Consider the following 14,464-nt stretch of genomic DNA (forward strand, 5'->3'; position numbering starts at 1 on the left):
TTGGAGATTAAAATAATAGCAGATTTGTCTCATTTTAAATGAATAATAAAAACTGAGATAAAAAAATTTACTTAAGCCAGAATTTAAATGTTACTATGGTAAAATAAATATTCAAACCACGTGTGTTACAACTAACACCCCGTTACTTTGTGCATCGCACTCGTCACAAGTTTATTGTTAAATTGTTAAATGTCCTTACATATCTCTGTCACCATTATAAGTGTTTGATCACCACATTTGAGTGATCATTGCAAAAAATGTGTTTATGTATATATATTCTGTTTATGTATATACTGTATTCTATATATAGTACCAGTCAAATGTTTGGACACACGAATGAGAAAGTGTCCAAACTTTTGACTGGTACTGTACTATAATATACACAATGAATATCGGCCGATATATCGGTATCAGCCTTTTTTTACGCCCTAATATTGGTATTGGCCCCAAAAAACCCATATAACCCTCTAATTTCTTCCTCTTTCCAGTCACAGAGCACTTTATTTTGAGAGTTGTTTAAGTGAGAGAAAATCTGTAACTTAGTCCAGAGTGGAGGGAATTGTAATGTTTAATAATTTCTTTTTATTATGTAAATAATTTTTGCATTGAAATTTGCATAGATTTTTGTTTGTATATGCTGTCAATTATAGTTCTTAGAAAGAAAATCGGAATCGGCAAAGATCGGTATCGGCAGGTCACACATCCAAAAAATCGGAAATCGGAATTGGCCAAGAAAATTGCAATCGGTGCATCTCTAGTATATATGTATGTATATATATATATGTATGTATGCATGCGTGTGTGTGTGTGTGTATATATATATATATATATATATATATTAGGGCTGTCAGTAGATAAAACATTTTTTTATCAAATTAATCACTCTTTTTCTGTGATTTATGGCAATTAATCACACACTTCATGAAATTAAGCACAGATCATTTGACTTGTTTCAAATGTTTATTTTGTCATTATTTGCTATATCCAGCAAAGTAAACCAAAAGATTGAAGGGTGATTCTCAAAAATCTCTATTTTCTGCAAGCTTTTTTCAAGATAAATTTAGACGCCATTTCAAAAAAGGACACTTAGAAACTCCAAAAGGACACCAAAGAACCAAATGATATAAGAAGCCCATATAAGCACATATGAAAGAAATAAATGCTAAAAAAATAAAATAAAATTCAGATATTTATAGTATGTGTACAATGCAACAGCAAAGAGCTTTTTTACATTTTAGAGAAGTCAAGTTGCGATACCGAACAGGACCACATGGAGATGGCAAAAAATAAAAATAAACCAACCGCCTGCTGACAGCATATATCTACTACAGTACATGGATCCATTCAGTATAACTAAACACAGCAAATCAAAACATTATCGTGAATGTGTGTGGAAACAACGTGAATGTACGGAAATGTCTGTGCCTGTGCATAAATACAATGTGCGATCAGTGCGTCAAGAGCACTCATATGCATTATTATAACGCGTGCTTACTGTATGACTCCTGTACCATCGCCTTAACCTTGATTGCAGTCTTCATCCATCAAAACTTTACTAGCAAGAAACTTATCCAGTCGCATCTCATCTGGCCATACAGCGGTGGGAATATGACAGAGCTTGTGTTTTAAAGCAAAACACACTGGAATGAATAATTCACTGAAAACGCAACGCGAGTCTCTGTTCTCTCTGCAATCTCTGATGTAATCAGCCTTGTTTCCTTTATATTAGCTCTGTTTTGGACGGATTGTTTGAATGCATTCGTTTACTGGATCATTGGACTGAAAACTTTCCCGGAGTATCCACCAAACTTAGGTGTGATTTCTTTTGTTTGTTCTTTTGTTCTATTTCTTGCAAAATATTTACTAAATACAATAAACATTTTTTTTGTAACTACATGCATGTCCAGTGTTCTCCATTTTTTGATGTAGTGTCTAATGAATGATCTGTAGTGGGTATATTATTGACTAATGTGTGTACTGAGTATGATTTGAAAGCTTTGTTTGATTTTGAGTACAGGTGAAATGGTTTTGAAGCGATTGTTTGATTTTGCCAGAAGAGTCAGGGGTTCTGTGAATTTAGTTTGAAGGTTTGGATTTGTGTTTAAGGTTTTGAGAAAATGAGTGATGGTTTCAAGAAATGTGTTTTAGCAATTCAGAAAAACTGTAATCATTACACTAACTATGAGATGTTTTGAAAATGTAAGAGCACTGCATTTTTTATTCCATTGTCTTCCATTCATACACATGCGAATGCAGGAGACAGGAAAAACAAGCTCATGTGAATTTTTACTGCATTCCAGAGTTCAAGTTTGGTGAAATCTGCCCTGTGAATTTAAGCCATGTGTTGATATGTGGCCAATAAAAAGTCTGCGTTACCTCTTAGCTGAATTAAAAGAATGCAAACTTTAAATCTGAAGAATTGAAGTAGTGAAGTTTATTAAATAGTTTTAGGTTTTTGAATGTATTATATGTTGAATTATGTTTTCAAAAAAGGCGCTGCAGAATATGACGCCATATTATGAGTGTTGCAGTGTCCGCATGCTCAGTCTAGTGTGACTGTTGGGCACCTACACACTAATAGAGATCGAAGTATGTTCTGTTGTTTACCTTACCTCTTCTGGAGTTATGTAAGCTCTCTAAGCTGTGTCCATTACTGGTTTTTTCTTGTTCTCACCTTGCGTTAGCAAGCAGTCTACTGACAAGAATCCAATCCAAAATCAGTAATTCACTGTATTTATGAATGAAAATGATTAAGATCAACACATTAATTTGAGAAACTCTTAATTTAGGCCATAGACTTAATTTGAATTAATTGACTTAATTTCAAAGTGTGTGTGTGTGTGTGTGTGTGTGTGTGTGTGTGTGTGTGTGTGTGTGTGTGTGTGTGTGTGTGCCTGGTATTCCCTACTTTATGGGAACCAAATGGGAACCTTGTGGGGACATTTTTTTTTTGGGGTCCCCATGAGGAAACTTATAAATTTAAAACTTATAAACCTTATAAATTAGACACAATGAAAAAAATGTAAATCTAAAAATGCAGAAATTTTTGTGTGAGTTTAGGGATAGGGTTGGGGTAAGGGGAATGAAAATAATGTTTGTACAGTGTAAAATCATTACGCCTATGGGATGTCCCCATAAAACATGCAAACCAGTATGTGTGTGTGTGTGTTTGTGTTTGTGTGTCCCTTAACTGGCTCTGGTTATGATGCATTTCCATTTTAACAATCTTGTTGTCATAGCAACGATTCTGTGTGCATAATCCACAGGGCCAGTACAGAAGAGAGGACTCTAAAGCACGTCCGGCTCTTTGTCTCCCCCTGGTGGACAATCTCCTGAAGGACAACACAGACGGCTGCGCTCTGGCTGCACTACTGCACTTCTACTGTCCTGATGCTGTGCCACTGGAAGGTACTGCTGCAGGAAACACTTCTCTGATATGTACCACAAGATTCAACTTTCCCATATTTTCCCATGCTACTAACCCTAACCCTTGCAGAATATGCAAAATGTTAATAATTTAAGATGGAAACATTTACTGATGCTCAAGAAGGCAAAACAATAAAACAGGATGATGTGTAAATTTTTCTTATTTTGTTTTAAGTACTGCCCTTAAGAAACTGTGTAAATTACTTCTGCATATGTTTCCGAGAAGACAAAATAATCCAATTCAAAAAGTCCCCACCCTCCTGCTCTTAATGCATCTTTATTTGTGCAAGTTTGTCCATGTGTACATGCTTATTTTACATATGTTAATTTTTTAATGCAGGTAAATGAACATCTGAGAGAACTTTTGGCCCAAGAACGTAGAGTTCTAGATATAGGAGAACCCTGCACAGTTCAAAAGGTGAGGAGATGTTCTCTGAAGTGTTGATTTAATTAAGTATTGATCTTTGTATTAAAATCAAGTCTATTCCACTTCTTTAGAACGTCTAAATACACTCATATTTACATGTGATATTTTATTAACAGTTATTTTCTGGGCAGAGTCTTATGATAGATAAACCCACACAATGCTAAATCAATTTTAATGAACAGACCAGTTACAGTAAACTTTAAATGTAAAAACTGTAAAAGGAAATTTTGGCTGTTGATACTAAATTTCACAGACATGCCACATAATTGTCATGAATTCTATTCTGTGCTTTACAAATGTAACTCCTGCCATGCCTTACAATATTCCTATAATACACTATTCTGCCCTCACTTTGGTGTCTCTCTTTCTGAAGTTAAACAGAAAGATGAACACTTTCCAACACATAGGCTTGTTGAAGAATGCCGCTTTTTTTCCACACCATGTTAAATATTTTGAAACAGAGTTAAAATGCAGAAAGAAGAAATATAGTGGAGCCATTGTTATCTCTAAGAACATAATAATATCTCCAGTTAGTCTCATTTATGGTATATAGTTCTTTCACATTTACATTTATGCATTTAGCAGACGCTTTTATCCAAAGTGACTTACAGTGCATTCAGGCTATACATTTTTTTTTACCAGTATGTCTTTCACAGCTTTATGAACAATAAATTGAGCAAATTGAATATAAATTAACCATAAAAACTTACAGATAAAATTTTGATAGATCATCCTGATATGTTTTGATGATGATTGTTACATAGGCCTGGGCGATAAAACGGTATCGATATGTATCGACGGTACACCATCATCGATAACGATAGAACAAATGTTTGCTATATCGCATGATAGTTTCACACTTTTTTTTTGACAAGCAGAGAGCCAACAGAACGCACAAACACACGCTGAAATGAGTGCCGTGCCTGCATGCGATGAGGAGACTGTGAATCAAAAAAAGGAATATAAGTCAAATTTAAAATAAAAATTTGCATTTGAATGAAAAAACGGTATATTTGAATTTTAGGTGTGCGTCAGGGAGCCTTATCAGCGGCGCACATGAGATGCGGTAAGGATGATGTTGTTGCATTTCAAATGTTTTTGTTAGTCTATTTCCAGTTGAAACCACAAGATGCGCCGCTGCTGCATTTTCCATTCAAAATATTAGAGAAATATAGAAGCTTAATGCGGAGAAGATATTGGTTAGGTTAAAGCCGAAACCAATTATGCAATTTACGAAATCATATTTGATTTATAAATATTAGTTTAGACGTTATGTACTTTTTTATAGACAGCCGTTATTTTCATTGCCTTGAATAAAACGTTTAATAAGGTGCATTATTTTGCTCATTGCGCCCTCCTGTGGCCTCAGGAGATGGGCCAAAAGTTTCTTTAACACTTATTTAATCTGCAAATAAAATATAAGAAAGGAGATATTTGTTTCAATTTTATTTTGTTATTTTGTTTTATTTGTTATTTTGTTTGTTAAGACTAAAATAAGTTGTTGTTTGTCTTAATAAATTGGGTAAATTAAAAATACAATGGTTAAATTTAAACCTTTTTTCTACTGCTCTCTGTTTAAGAAAGGTTATAAAACATTTTCAATGATTATCGATACAGAATTATATGAAACATTATATCGTGATAATTTTTTAGCTATATCGCCCAGCCCTATTGTTACATGACAATCACTGTTCTGATTTTCTTTAGAAATTTCAGTTGATGTGCTGATTTTACGATTTTACTATAGAAGACAATGGTATGTAAGCTGACTAACCAGTAGAAAATTTTATTTATTTTTTTATTTTAATATATATATATATATATATATATATATATATTAGTGCTGGGCAATGGTTAATTTTTTTTAATCGTGATTAATCGCATGATTGTCTGCGATTAATCGCATTGTTACGCACAACATTCAATAATGTATTCAAAAGTAGTGTATTGTGCACTTTTTTCATTTAAAAGTACTGCTATATGAACAAAAGTGCAATAACATTTGGTTGGCAAACACTTTAAACAAATAAGGTGTAAGATTTTACAGCAGTATTCCTTTTACATAGTAGCAGTTAAAATATTTCTTGTAAATCTCAATTTATAACATTAATGTAATCAAATTAAATATAAAACAAGCTATTTGCCACTGCCAGGGCATTAATGTTTCTATAGAAAATATTTTATAGTTTGTTATAGAAAAACAAGTTATGCTCGGAGTCCAGAGCCTCGATCATAACATTATAACAGGCACCTTCAGAGACCTGCACGATCGCAGGACCCAACACAACAGAGTGCGGCGCGGGACAATATATAATGGGTGGGTGCGGGTGGGTAGAAACTCGGGTGTGTGCGGGATGCGGGAGAATAAGGGTGTACTCACACTAGGCAATCTTAACCGTGCCCGAGCATGTTTGACCCCCAAAGCCCGGTTCGTTTGACTAGTGTGATCGCTCCGTGCTGTCTGTCTGCTGTCTTCACGTCACGTGCTATCGGAAACTTCCTATTTCCCACTTATGAAGTCGTGATTACGAGCACGTTGCATTCTTAAAAATTAACAGTGAACAGTGGTTTGTGAATGTTGATACTTAGCCTAAATAATTTTATCGGGAGCGTTCATGTGAGCGCTGCTGCAGTCTTAGGCCCACCCCAAATGCTCTCATTGGTTGAGACGCGTGATGACGCCCATCCCAAGCCAGTACTTATCAACATCCCACCCCTCCTGTGACCCATGGTTTGTCTGTGTGTGTATTCAGAGCCAGTGAGCAATGGACTTTCATAATAATAAAACACTGCGTTAATGCGCGATAAAATAATTGTCGGCGTTAATCAATTAATGCGATAATAACGTGTTAACTTGCCCAGCTCTAATATATATATATATATATTATTTTTTTTATAGTATGATTTAGTATCTGAGGTTTTCTCAGATGTTTCAACACAATGAGTATGATGTGTGTTTCCCATTTGGTTCAGTGTTGCAAACTTTATATGGTTTCTAGGATACAGTTTCTGAGCACTTTATGTGGTGATTTTCCACTGAATATAGTTTGAGGCCAATGCAAGTTTGATCACTGGAGTATTACAGGGAATTTCAGCAGGGCTGACGCAGGAAAGGAAAGCCGACCAGTGCGTGTTTTAAATCTGACGGTTTGGGATGACTGAGTCATCGTTTGTGTGCATGTGAGAGCGCTGCCAAGTGGATCGCCTCAGACAGTTATGTTAGTGGTGTGGTGTGGCTAGATAAACACAGTCCATGTGTAGCCATTACCTCACACAGGCACCATTATAACCTATTTTTTAAGCAAATGTGTTACATTTTCCAAACTGGCAGTCGTGTATTTACCATTATGTTAGATGAGTCTGTGGTCGATTATGTAAACCAGGTTAAAATACTTGTCGGCTGCTTCAGCCAATCACATGTACTCGAGTAAAACAAAGGTACATTTGATTTCTTTGGTCATTTAGGGCTTAAGTGGTGTGTTTTTCACTAAAAAAGCCTTTTTCATGAGGCTAACAGCCACTAACTGTGGTGAAATAAAGGTGTCAGGACTGAATAAATCAGCAGAGAGTGCTGGGTCTGTTCTGTTCGTGTCAGCCTGCCCCGGTTGCTTTGTTGCTCTTGTCGGGTCAGAACACCCTTTAATGCACTGAAAGAGACTCTTTTTATGGTTGCTGCACAGTTGTTTTCAATAAACACACTATATTATGTTATACACTGAGGAAAGTCAGTTTATTTTGCACTATTATTATGGTGTTTAAATAGCTTAAACTTGTGTTTGTGTGTTCTGTCACAACATAATGTTATGATGCCTATTGGGTGATCAGAATCTAGACTACACCGCCACCATGTTCAGATCACATGACCATCCATACTATTCCTCATGCAGTATATAGTATTAATACTGTGTGTAGTCTGCAAAATGTCTGTATGCAAAGAATACCCAGGTTTATAAATCATACACCGCACATTTTTTAAAAGTAGTAGGCAGTACACAGTATATACTGTGTAGTATATACATACATTAGCCATTATCTTGCTTTTTGAAGTTAGTAAGAGTCTATTACAATCTATAAGAGAACATTGACACCTTGTGGTTATAGAGCAACATTACAAACATGTCAGGCCCTTCGTTCAATATATTTAAAGACTGAAGAGAGATTGTCTGAAAGTTTTCCATCTAGGTCTCTTCACTACTTCTCTTTGCTGTGTATCATTTTCTTCTCAATAATTTTAGTGTGTGTTTGTGTGTTTTCAGAGTAACTACCTTGTGTTTATGGCAGAGCTATTCTGGTGGTGTGAAGTTGTGAAACCATCTTTTGTTCAGCCCCGCACACTCAATACCAAAGGTAAGGTCTGTCTCATCTGGTGTCTCATTATATTTGGTTTGCATGTCATGCATTTTATTAGGACCAATTTTGTTTATCTTTTCTTTTGTAGTATCTGACCCATCCCAGTCCAATAAAATGGCTCCCATAACCAAACAAAACCTGATCCACAGACCAGGCAGTCCAGAACAGTCTAGGTTTGTCTTTAATACAATGCAAGTCTGAGGTTTGCAAAGAATTTAAATAATGAGCTTATGCAAGTCTGAATTTATATTCCTTTAGGTCACAACCTAAAAATGACAACTCAGGTAAGATTTCCAAAAATTAAGTCACACTTTTATTGAACTTATAAGAGATTTTGCACCTCATATTACTTTTGTATATCCTGTAGCTCGTCTGGTAAAACACACACACTGATAAAATGTATAGCTTGAATGCACTGAATAAATGTAGATGAACTTTTATTTAGTTGTAAACACTTACTTGCTGCTGCATGTAAGTAAATGGGTATTTCTTTCTCTCACAACAGTTAACAGGCGGTCGTCCTCCTTGTCGTATGTGGACGGATGTGTGGGGACATGGCCTAAAGAGAAACGGTTTGTGCACTCTACAAACTTTCTATGCATTTGACTCTCTTACTCTGTCTTTTACATGCAGCAGATGAGTAACTGTTTGTCTTCACCTCAGGTCTTCAGCTCATGGGATATCATTTGAGATTCCATTTGATGACAGCATGAGTTCATCTTCAGGACGTGGACTGAGCCGATCGGCAAGCACTGAAGGTTTGGGTTTTAAAGTTCACCACGCGGCCCGAGGCATGCGGAGGAACCTCTCCTTCCAGCCCGTTAATGGGAACGCCCACAGCAAAATACCTGAGGAGGATGATGAGGAATCCAACAGACACATCAGCAGACATCGTCTGGGAAACTACACTGAGTAAATCTTTGTTTTCCTTTTAGGGTCATTTAAAGCTACAGTTCACCCAAAAATGAAAATTTTGTCATTATTTACCCACTTTCATGTTATATTAAACCTGTGTTTTTTGAAACACAAAAGAAATTTGACTAAATTAAATTGCATGGAGAAGGACACTGTCAAAATGACAAAACCACAATAAAAACAACACACACAGTCCATACAAGTGCAAGTCCTTTGTTAAGTCCATACTAAAATTGTAAAAAGGTGACAATACCAGTCTTTCTGCTGTATTGTCATTATCAAGTACAGACTCAATTCAGTACCCATCGATAAGCCAGTTTATTTGCAATGAAAGCGTCCAAACTGCAATATTTTGCATACATGCAATGTGTCCAATGTGTAAATGATATGATTTACACACTAAAGCTAATTGAAACTTCAACACAGTCTGCATATTTTAAAAAGATTAGGACAAATGTCACTACCTCAACCTCACAGTTTTATTATATTCAGTGGACAGCTATTATATATTGAAGTAATTGTTATCCAGATCTTGAAAATTCATTGAAACTGAATGAATATCCCATGTTTCAGGTACTCAAATGGTGTATCAGCAGACAACCCAAGCCCTCCGTATAACCCTCAGCCCAACACCCCTAGCATAGAAGAAGCCCTGAAGATCATCCATGACTCTGAGCGACCCCACAGCAGCTTGCAGCCCCCATCTGGGGACAGCGCTTTTTTCCTGCACAACCCATCTTCCCACAACTCCGCATCTGATCCAAACGATCCAGAGGACTCGCTTTCCAAGGCCAGAGCGGATGATGCGGACCTAAATTCCACCTCTACTGACCTGGACACTGGAATCCATGTCCGTACCGAAGATATCCAAGACGGACAGGATGAGGACTCATCCCTGAAGGACTATTCAGACATGGACCAGGACTGCGAAGCTCGTTCCTGTCCACTTCCGGAGATATCCGGCAGCCCTTGTCCAAACCTTTTGGAAACACGCTCCCTGGCCACCAGCATGGCCTCCTCGTTGGGTTTTGCAGTTCGCATGACCAGCTTTGCCGAACAGAAGTTTCGTAAACTAAGCCACGGTGATGGCCGCAGCAGCGGGAGTGGCGGTAACACGCCTGAGAGCGGCGAACTGAACGTCACAACCCCAGGAGCGACTGGGACAGTTCGTTCGATTACTCCTGACGCACACAGCCCCTCTCGCATCACCTCCCCTCGTGATACCTCACACCTGTTGGCGTCGGAGATGGTCCAGTTGAAGATGAAGCTGGAAGAGAAACGCAGAGCCATTGAGGCACACAAGAAGAAAGTCGAAGCAGCTTTCACGCATCACAGGCAGCGCATGGGCAGGACCGCCTTCCTCAATGTGGTCAGGCGTAAAGGAGTTGTGTCGCCACTAGGGGGCGACAGTGAAGGCCCAGATGGTCGGGAAAAACAAACCAGTGACCTTCAACCTCTAAAGACACCTTTGAATTCGAATGACTCCGATTCTAGACTTGAGAGATGTCGACCTGACGGTGCACCGCCGAAGTCACCCTTAGAGGAAGCAGCCGTGGAGGTGGACCTGGCAGAGTATACGCAATCCATTGAGCGCCTGAACACGTCTCTGAACTTCCTACAGTCAGAGATGCAGCGCTTGGCACAGCAGCAGGAACACATCATGCAAATGCGTGAACACCAAAGTTGGGTGATTTCGCCACCCGAGCCATCGCCACGTAAACAGATGCGTGAGCTGCGCAGCAGCAGCTTAGTTGGTCGAAGTTCGGTGGGGTCGCTCTCCCCCATTTTGTCGTCCACCGGTTCGCCACGCACGACTCACCGTTCGCCCTCTACGATCAAAAGGAAGTCCGCGTCTTTCCACGCAAGGACCCCACGAACGCCAAGGCCCAACGAGCTGAAGGTCACCCCCTTTAGCCGCATGCTCAACACTCAACAGTCAGTGGACAGCCTGCCTCGACTTAGACGTTTTTTGCCGAGTCAAGCGCAGTCCAGCCCATTTGCCTATTTGGGAGATGGTGAGGGACCTTCCAGTGAGGACCACACAGCTAGAGAAAAGCCATGTAAGAAAGACTCCAAAGATGCAGCTGAAAATTCGCCATCTGCTCAGGTGAATGAAAAGCAGAGAGAAGAAAAACAGGATGTTGGCGAGAGTAACAAAATCATGAATGCACCAACATCTGAGGTTCTGTCTCAGCCGACAATGGACCATTTGACATTAACAGCCAGTGGACACACAAATGAAGAAGAGTCGCATAAGAAAAAGAATCTGATTGAGGTTCCTCTCTCTGTTCTGAAGCCTCTGGATGGACATGATCTGGAGAGCAGCAAAGAAACAGAGACTGGATTAGAATTTAGACCAGACCAGAAGATGTGCTGTGGCTTCTTCTATAGGGTGAGAAATCATATATTTGCATAGGACGTATGAAGAGTTGGAGAGCAGAAATCACTCGCATATAAAGAAAATGAGTGTAAATCAGGGGTTTGCAAATTGGGACCCCAAATTTAGAGACAGTGTAAAAAAAATTAAAATAAATAATCGAAATAATTTTATAATTATAAAAAAGTAGAATGAAATAAATAAAAAAATGAAAGTTTAATTTTAAATAAATAAATATAGTAATAGAAACTAAATATTTTCTAAATAATATTTTACACATATTTATAATATTCATTTCACAGTATGAATTGGGCCTTTATACATAAAATATATTGCCTTTTAAATACAGTATATTGCCTAACTGCCTTTTAAAATTTAGGATGGGGTCCCTAACAAGTGAATGATCATATTTAGGGGTCCTTGGCATCTAAAAAATGGACACATGTTAAAGCAATGAAAAAAAAAAAAGTTATTTATAATACTAGCAGATTTTACTGCCATACCTGACAATATTTCTCTAAAATATCAAAAACCAGGGTCTTATTTCAAACAAACAAAATACTTTCATTCTTTGTATTTGGCACAAATGGTGGCAGTGTATGGTGCTCTGATCAAGGGCTTCAGCATGCCTTTGTAATTTTAACTCCATTTAAACGTGCAATTCTCAAGCAAGCGTTCATTTGAGATAGACTCTTTGTATTTTAAAAATGTGTTTGGGTTCTTGTGTTTGAGTTCAGTGTTTGTGCTTTCTATCGTTCATGAAGCACAACACAATGTTCCGTGAGAGACATTGTCTCGTACACCCAGCTGCACATGAGGTTCTGTGTCAGACTGAATGATTGTTTGTTTGTGTTGCTGTGACTCAGGATGACCTAAAGCCAGAGGAGGATATTGCACAGAAGAAGGCAGCTCTGATGGAAAAAAGGCTACGGAGGGAGAAAGAGATGCAGATCAAGAAACAGCAACAGGAGGCCGAGATGGAACAAAAGAAAGAAGCAGCACGGTATGAAAAACACCACAACTCCAACATCACACAATAACAGAGAACTACACGATCACAGTAAACTAAGTCACACAATCACAGATACTGTAGCTAATTCAACACATCATGCTACAGATATCAATGTGTGCTAAAGATATAGGTGTTTTTAGAAAGAGGTGTTGTTAAAACAAACTGGCATTTTGACTAAGCAGTAACAGTTGCAGAGGATAATTGAAATGTTTAATGTGTGAAGATAGAAATAAACAGTAAAATAAATCATTTTTTTTAAATAGAAATATAAACTAAGAACAAATTATTTTCATTTATACTCAGTAGTATAACAATAATAAAATACAAAAAAAATGTTAAAGCATTTGAAGTTAAGATCTTTCCGTAACATTTCTGAGTGATGACACAAATTAAAAGTTGAACTGATTCATTGAAATTACTAGTCACTGGAATATACTCCATTTTTACATTCACCCATTTTGGTTCTGTATTTAATAAATGAATTCAAAATGGTTTGTAAAAGCCATTAAACTTGTAAAAGCAAGGTTTTAGGGAAATTTGTTCATCATACTTGTATTCTCTGCTTCCTTAATCAGATTGAAAGCAGAAGATGAACGTGAGAAGAAGGAGGAGGAGAAGGCAAGACGGGATTATATAAAAAATGAATGTTTGAGGAAGAAGCAGCTCAAACTGATGGAGGACATGGACAGTGTTATTAAGCCACGCCCCGCTAGTGTCAAGCAGAAGAAGCCACGCCCCAAATCTATGCACAGAGACATCATGGAGTCTCCAAAACCTCCAGCACGGACAGCCACAGGTACGATGGGAAATAGTTTTTTTTTGTTCTTTTTTTAAAACAATATTACAATTATTAAAATATTACTTTCTATTAATTATAATTATGTTAATATTATTATTAAAACCAAAATTAGTATTAATAATAAATATGACTCTATCTATATTTTAATATTTATTATTATTATATACTTAGTAATATTAAAAAATCTAATTATATTATATATTTTTAATAATATTATATATCTACATTTTGTTTTATTAAAATGTTTATATTTTTAATCGTATAAAAATGACACTTAAATACACTTAATTTGCTCTCATGATATCAGAGCTTTTGAAACTGGCTTCTAAAAGAAAATGTATGCCAATTATGTGCATGTATATGCATTCGTATTTGTGTGTTCAGGGTCAAGACCTCGTGGATATTCTGTGTCCAGCTTATCACTCGCCTCCCTTAATTTGGCAGACAGTGAGAGTGTCCAATCTGATAAGAGGACATCCAGGTGAGACCATGTCCAGTTCACTGTTACCTTCCCTGTTAAAGATCGTTCAAAAACAGAGAACATAATGAGTTTTTGTGGAGATTATAAATGCCACACTTTTGTATTAATCAGTACTGACACACATCTCTGTTGTCTTGTTCATAACCCTCTGTCTATGGTATCTCTGTCTTTTCTCTGGTTGCTCAGAGGCAGCAGACTGTCTCCTGGCAGTCTGCGTTTCTTTCTGAGCTCCCCTAAAGGGAGAAAGGGAAGGTCAGTTTGCAGACAGCATCATACCCATGTCATTAGGTCTCCGACGGCTTGTCATTTCAGCTTGGGCACTGGACAAACTCATTCGCTTGGACAGATCAGTTCACTAGATCATCAGCATATTAGTGGAACATAATAAACTGTTATAATTATCATCTCTGAGTCATTTGTCATAAAACAATCAGTAGCAGTCTTTGTGTTCATGTTTTGTTGTATAATAGTATATATTTGTTTTTTGTAGTGATTTTGTTGGCTACTTTATCATAACAACAACAACAGAAAATGGCTCATCTTTTAGCAGTTGTTTATGAAACTCAGTTTAGCATTGTGTCTTAAAGGGGTCATATGATGCGATTTCAAGTTTTCCTTTCTCTTTAGAGTGTTACAAGCTGATTGTGCATAGATAAGATCCCTGAAGTTGCAAAGAC

At 37.3% G+C, this 14,464-nt stretch overlaps 1 protein-coding gene across 1 annotated transcript in view; it reads left to right on the forward strand.

Annotated features, from left to right (window-relative positions):
- camsap2b (calmodulin regulated spectrin-associated protein family, member 2b) overlaps positions 1 to 14,464 on the forward strand; it is a 51,743-nt gene that overhangs the window by 33,465 nt on the left and 3,814 nt on the right. The window contains exons 4-14 of the mRNA XM_016241423.1: positions 3,767 to 3,844; positions 5,601 to 5,609; positions 8,110 to 8,200; positions 8,292 to 8,376; positions 8,462 to 8,487; positions 8,709 to 8,775; positions 8,867 to 9,115; positions 9,692 to 11,510; positions 12,362 to 12,498; positions 13,083 to 13,303; positions 13,691 to 13,787. Coding sequence (XP_016096909.1) covers positions 3,767 to 3,844; positions 5,601 to 5,609; positions 8,110 to 8,200; positions 8,292 to 8,376; positions 8,462 to 8,487; positions 8,709 to 8,775; positions 8,867 to 9,115; positions 9,692 to 11,510; positions 12,362 to 12,498; positions 13,083 to 13,303; positions 13,691 to 13,787 — 2,879 coding nt within the window. The remainder of the gene's footprint in view (positions 1 to 3,766; positions 3,845 to 5,600; positions 5,610 to 8,109; positions 8,201 to 8,291; positions 8,377 to 8,461; positions 8,488 to 8,708; positions 8,776 to 8,866; positions 9,116 to 9,691; positions 11,511 to 12,361; positions 12,499 to 13,082; positions 13,304 to 13,690; positions 13,788 to 14,464) is intronic.

This window comes from Sinocyclocheilus grahami, unplaced genomic scaffold (assembly GCF_001515645.1).
Source record: "Sinocyclocheilus grahami isolate Dianchi unplaced genomic scaffold, SAMN03320097.WGS_v1.1 scaffold622.1, whole genome shotgun sequence".
NCBI lineage: Eukaryota > Metazoa > Chordata > Actinopteri > Cypriniformes > Cyprinidae > Sinocyclocheilus > Sinocyclocheilus grahami.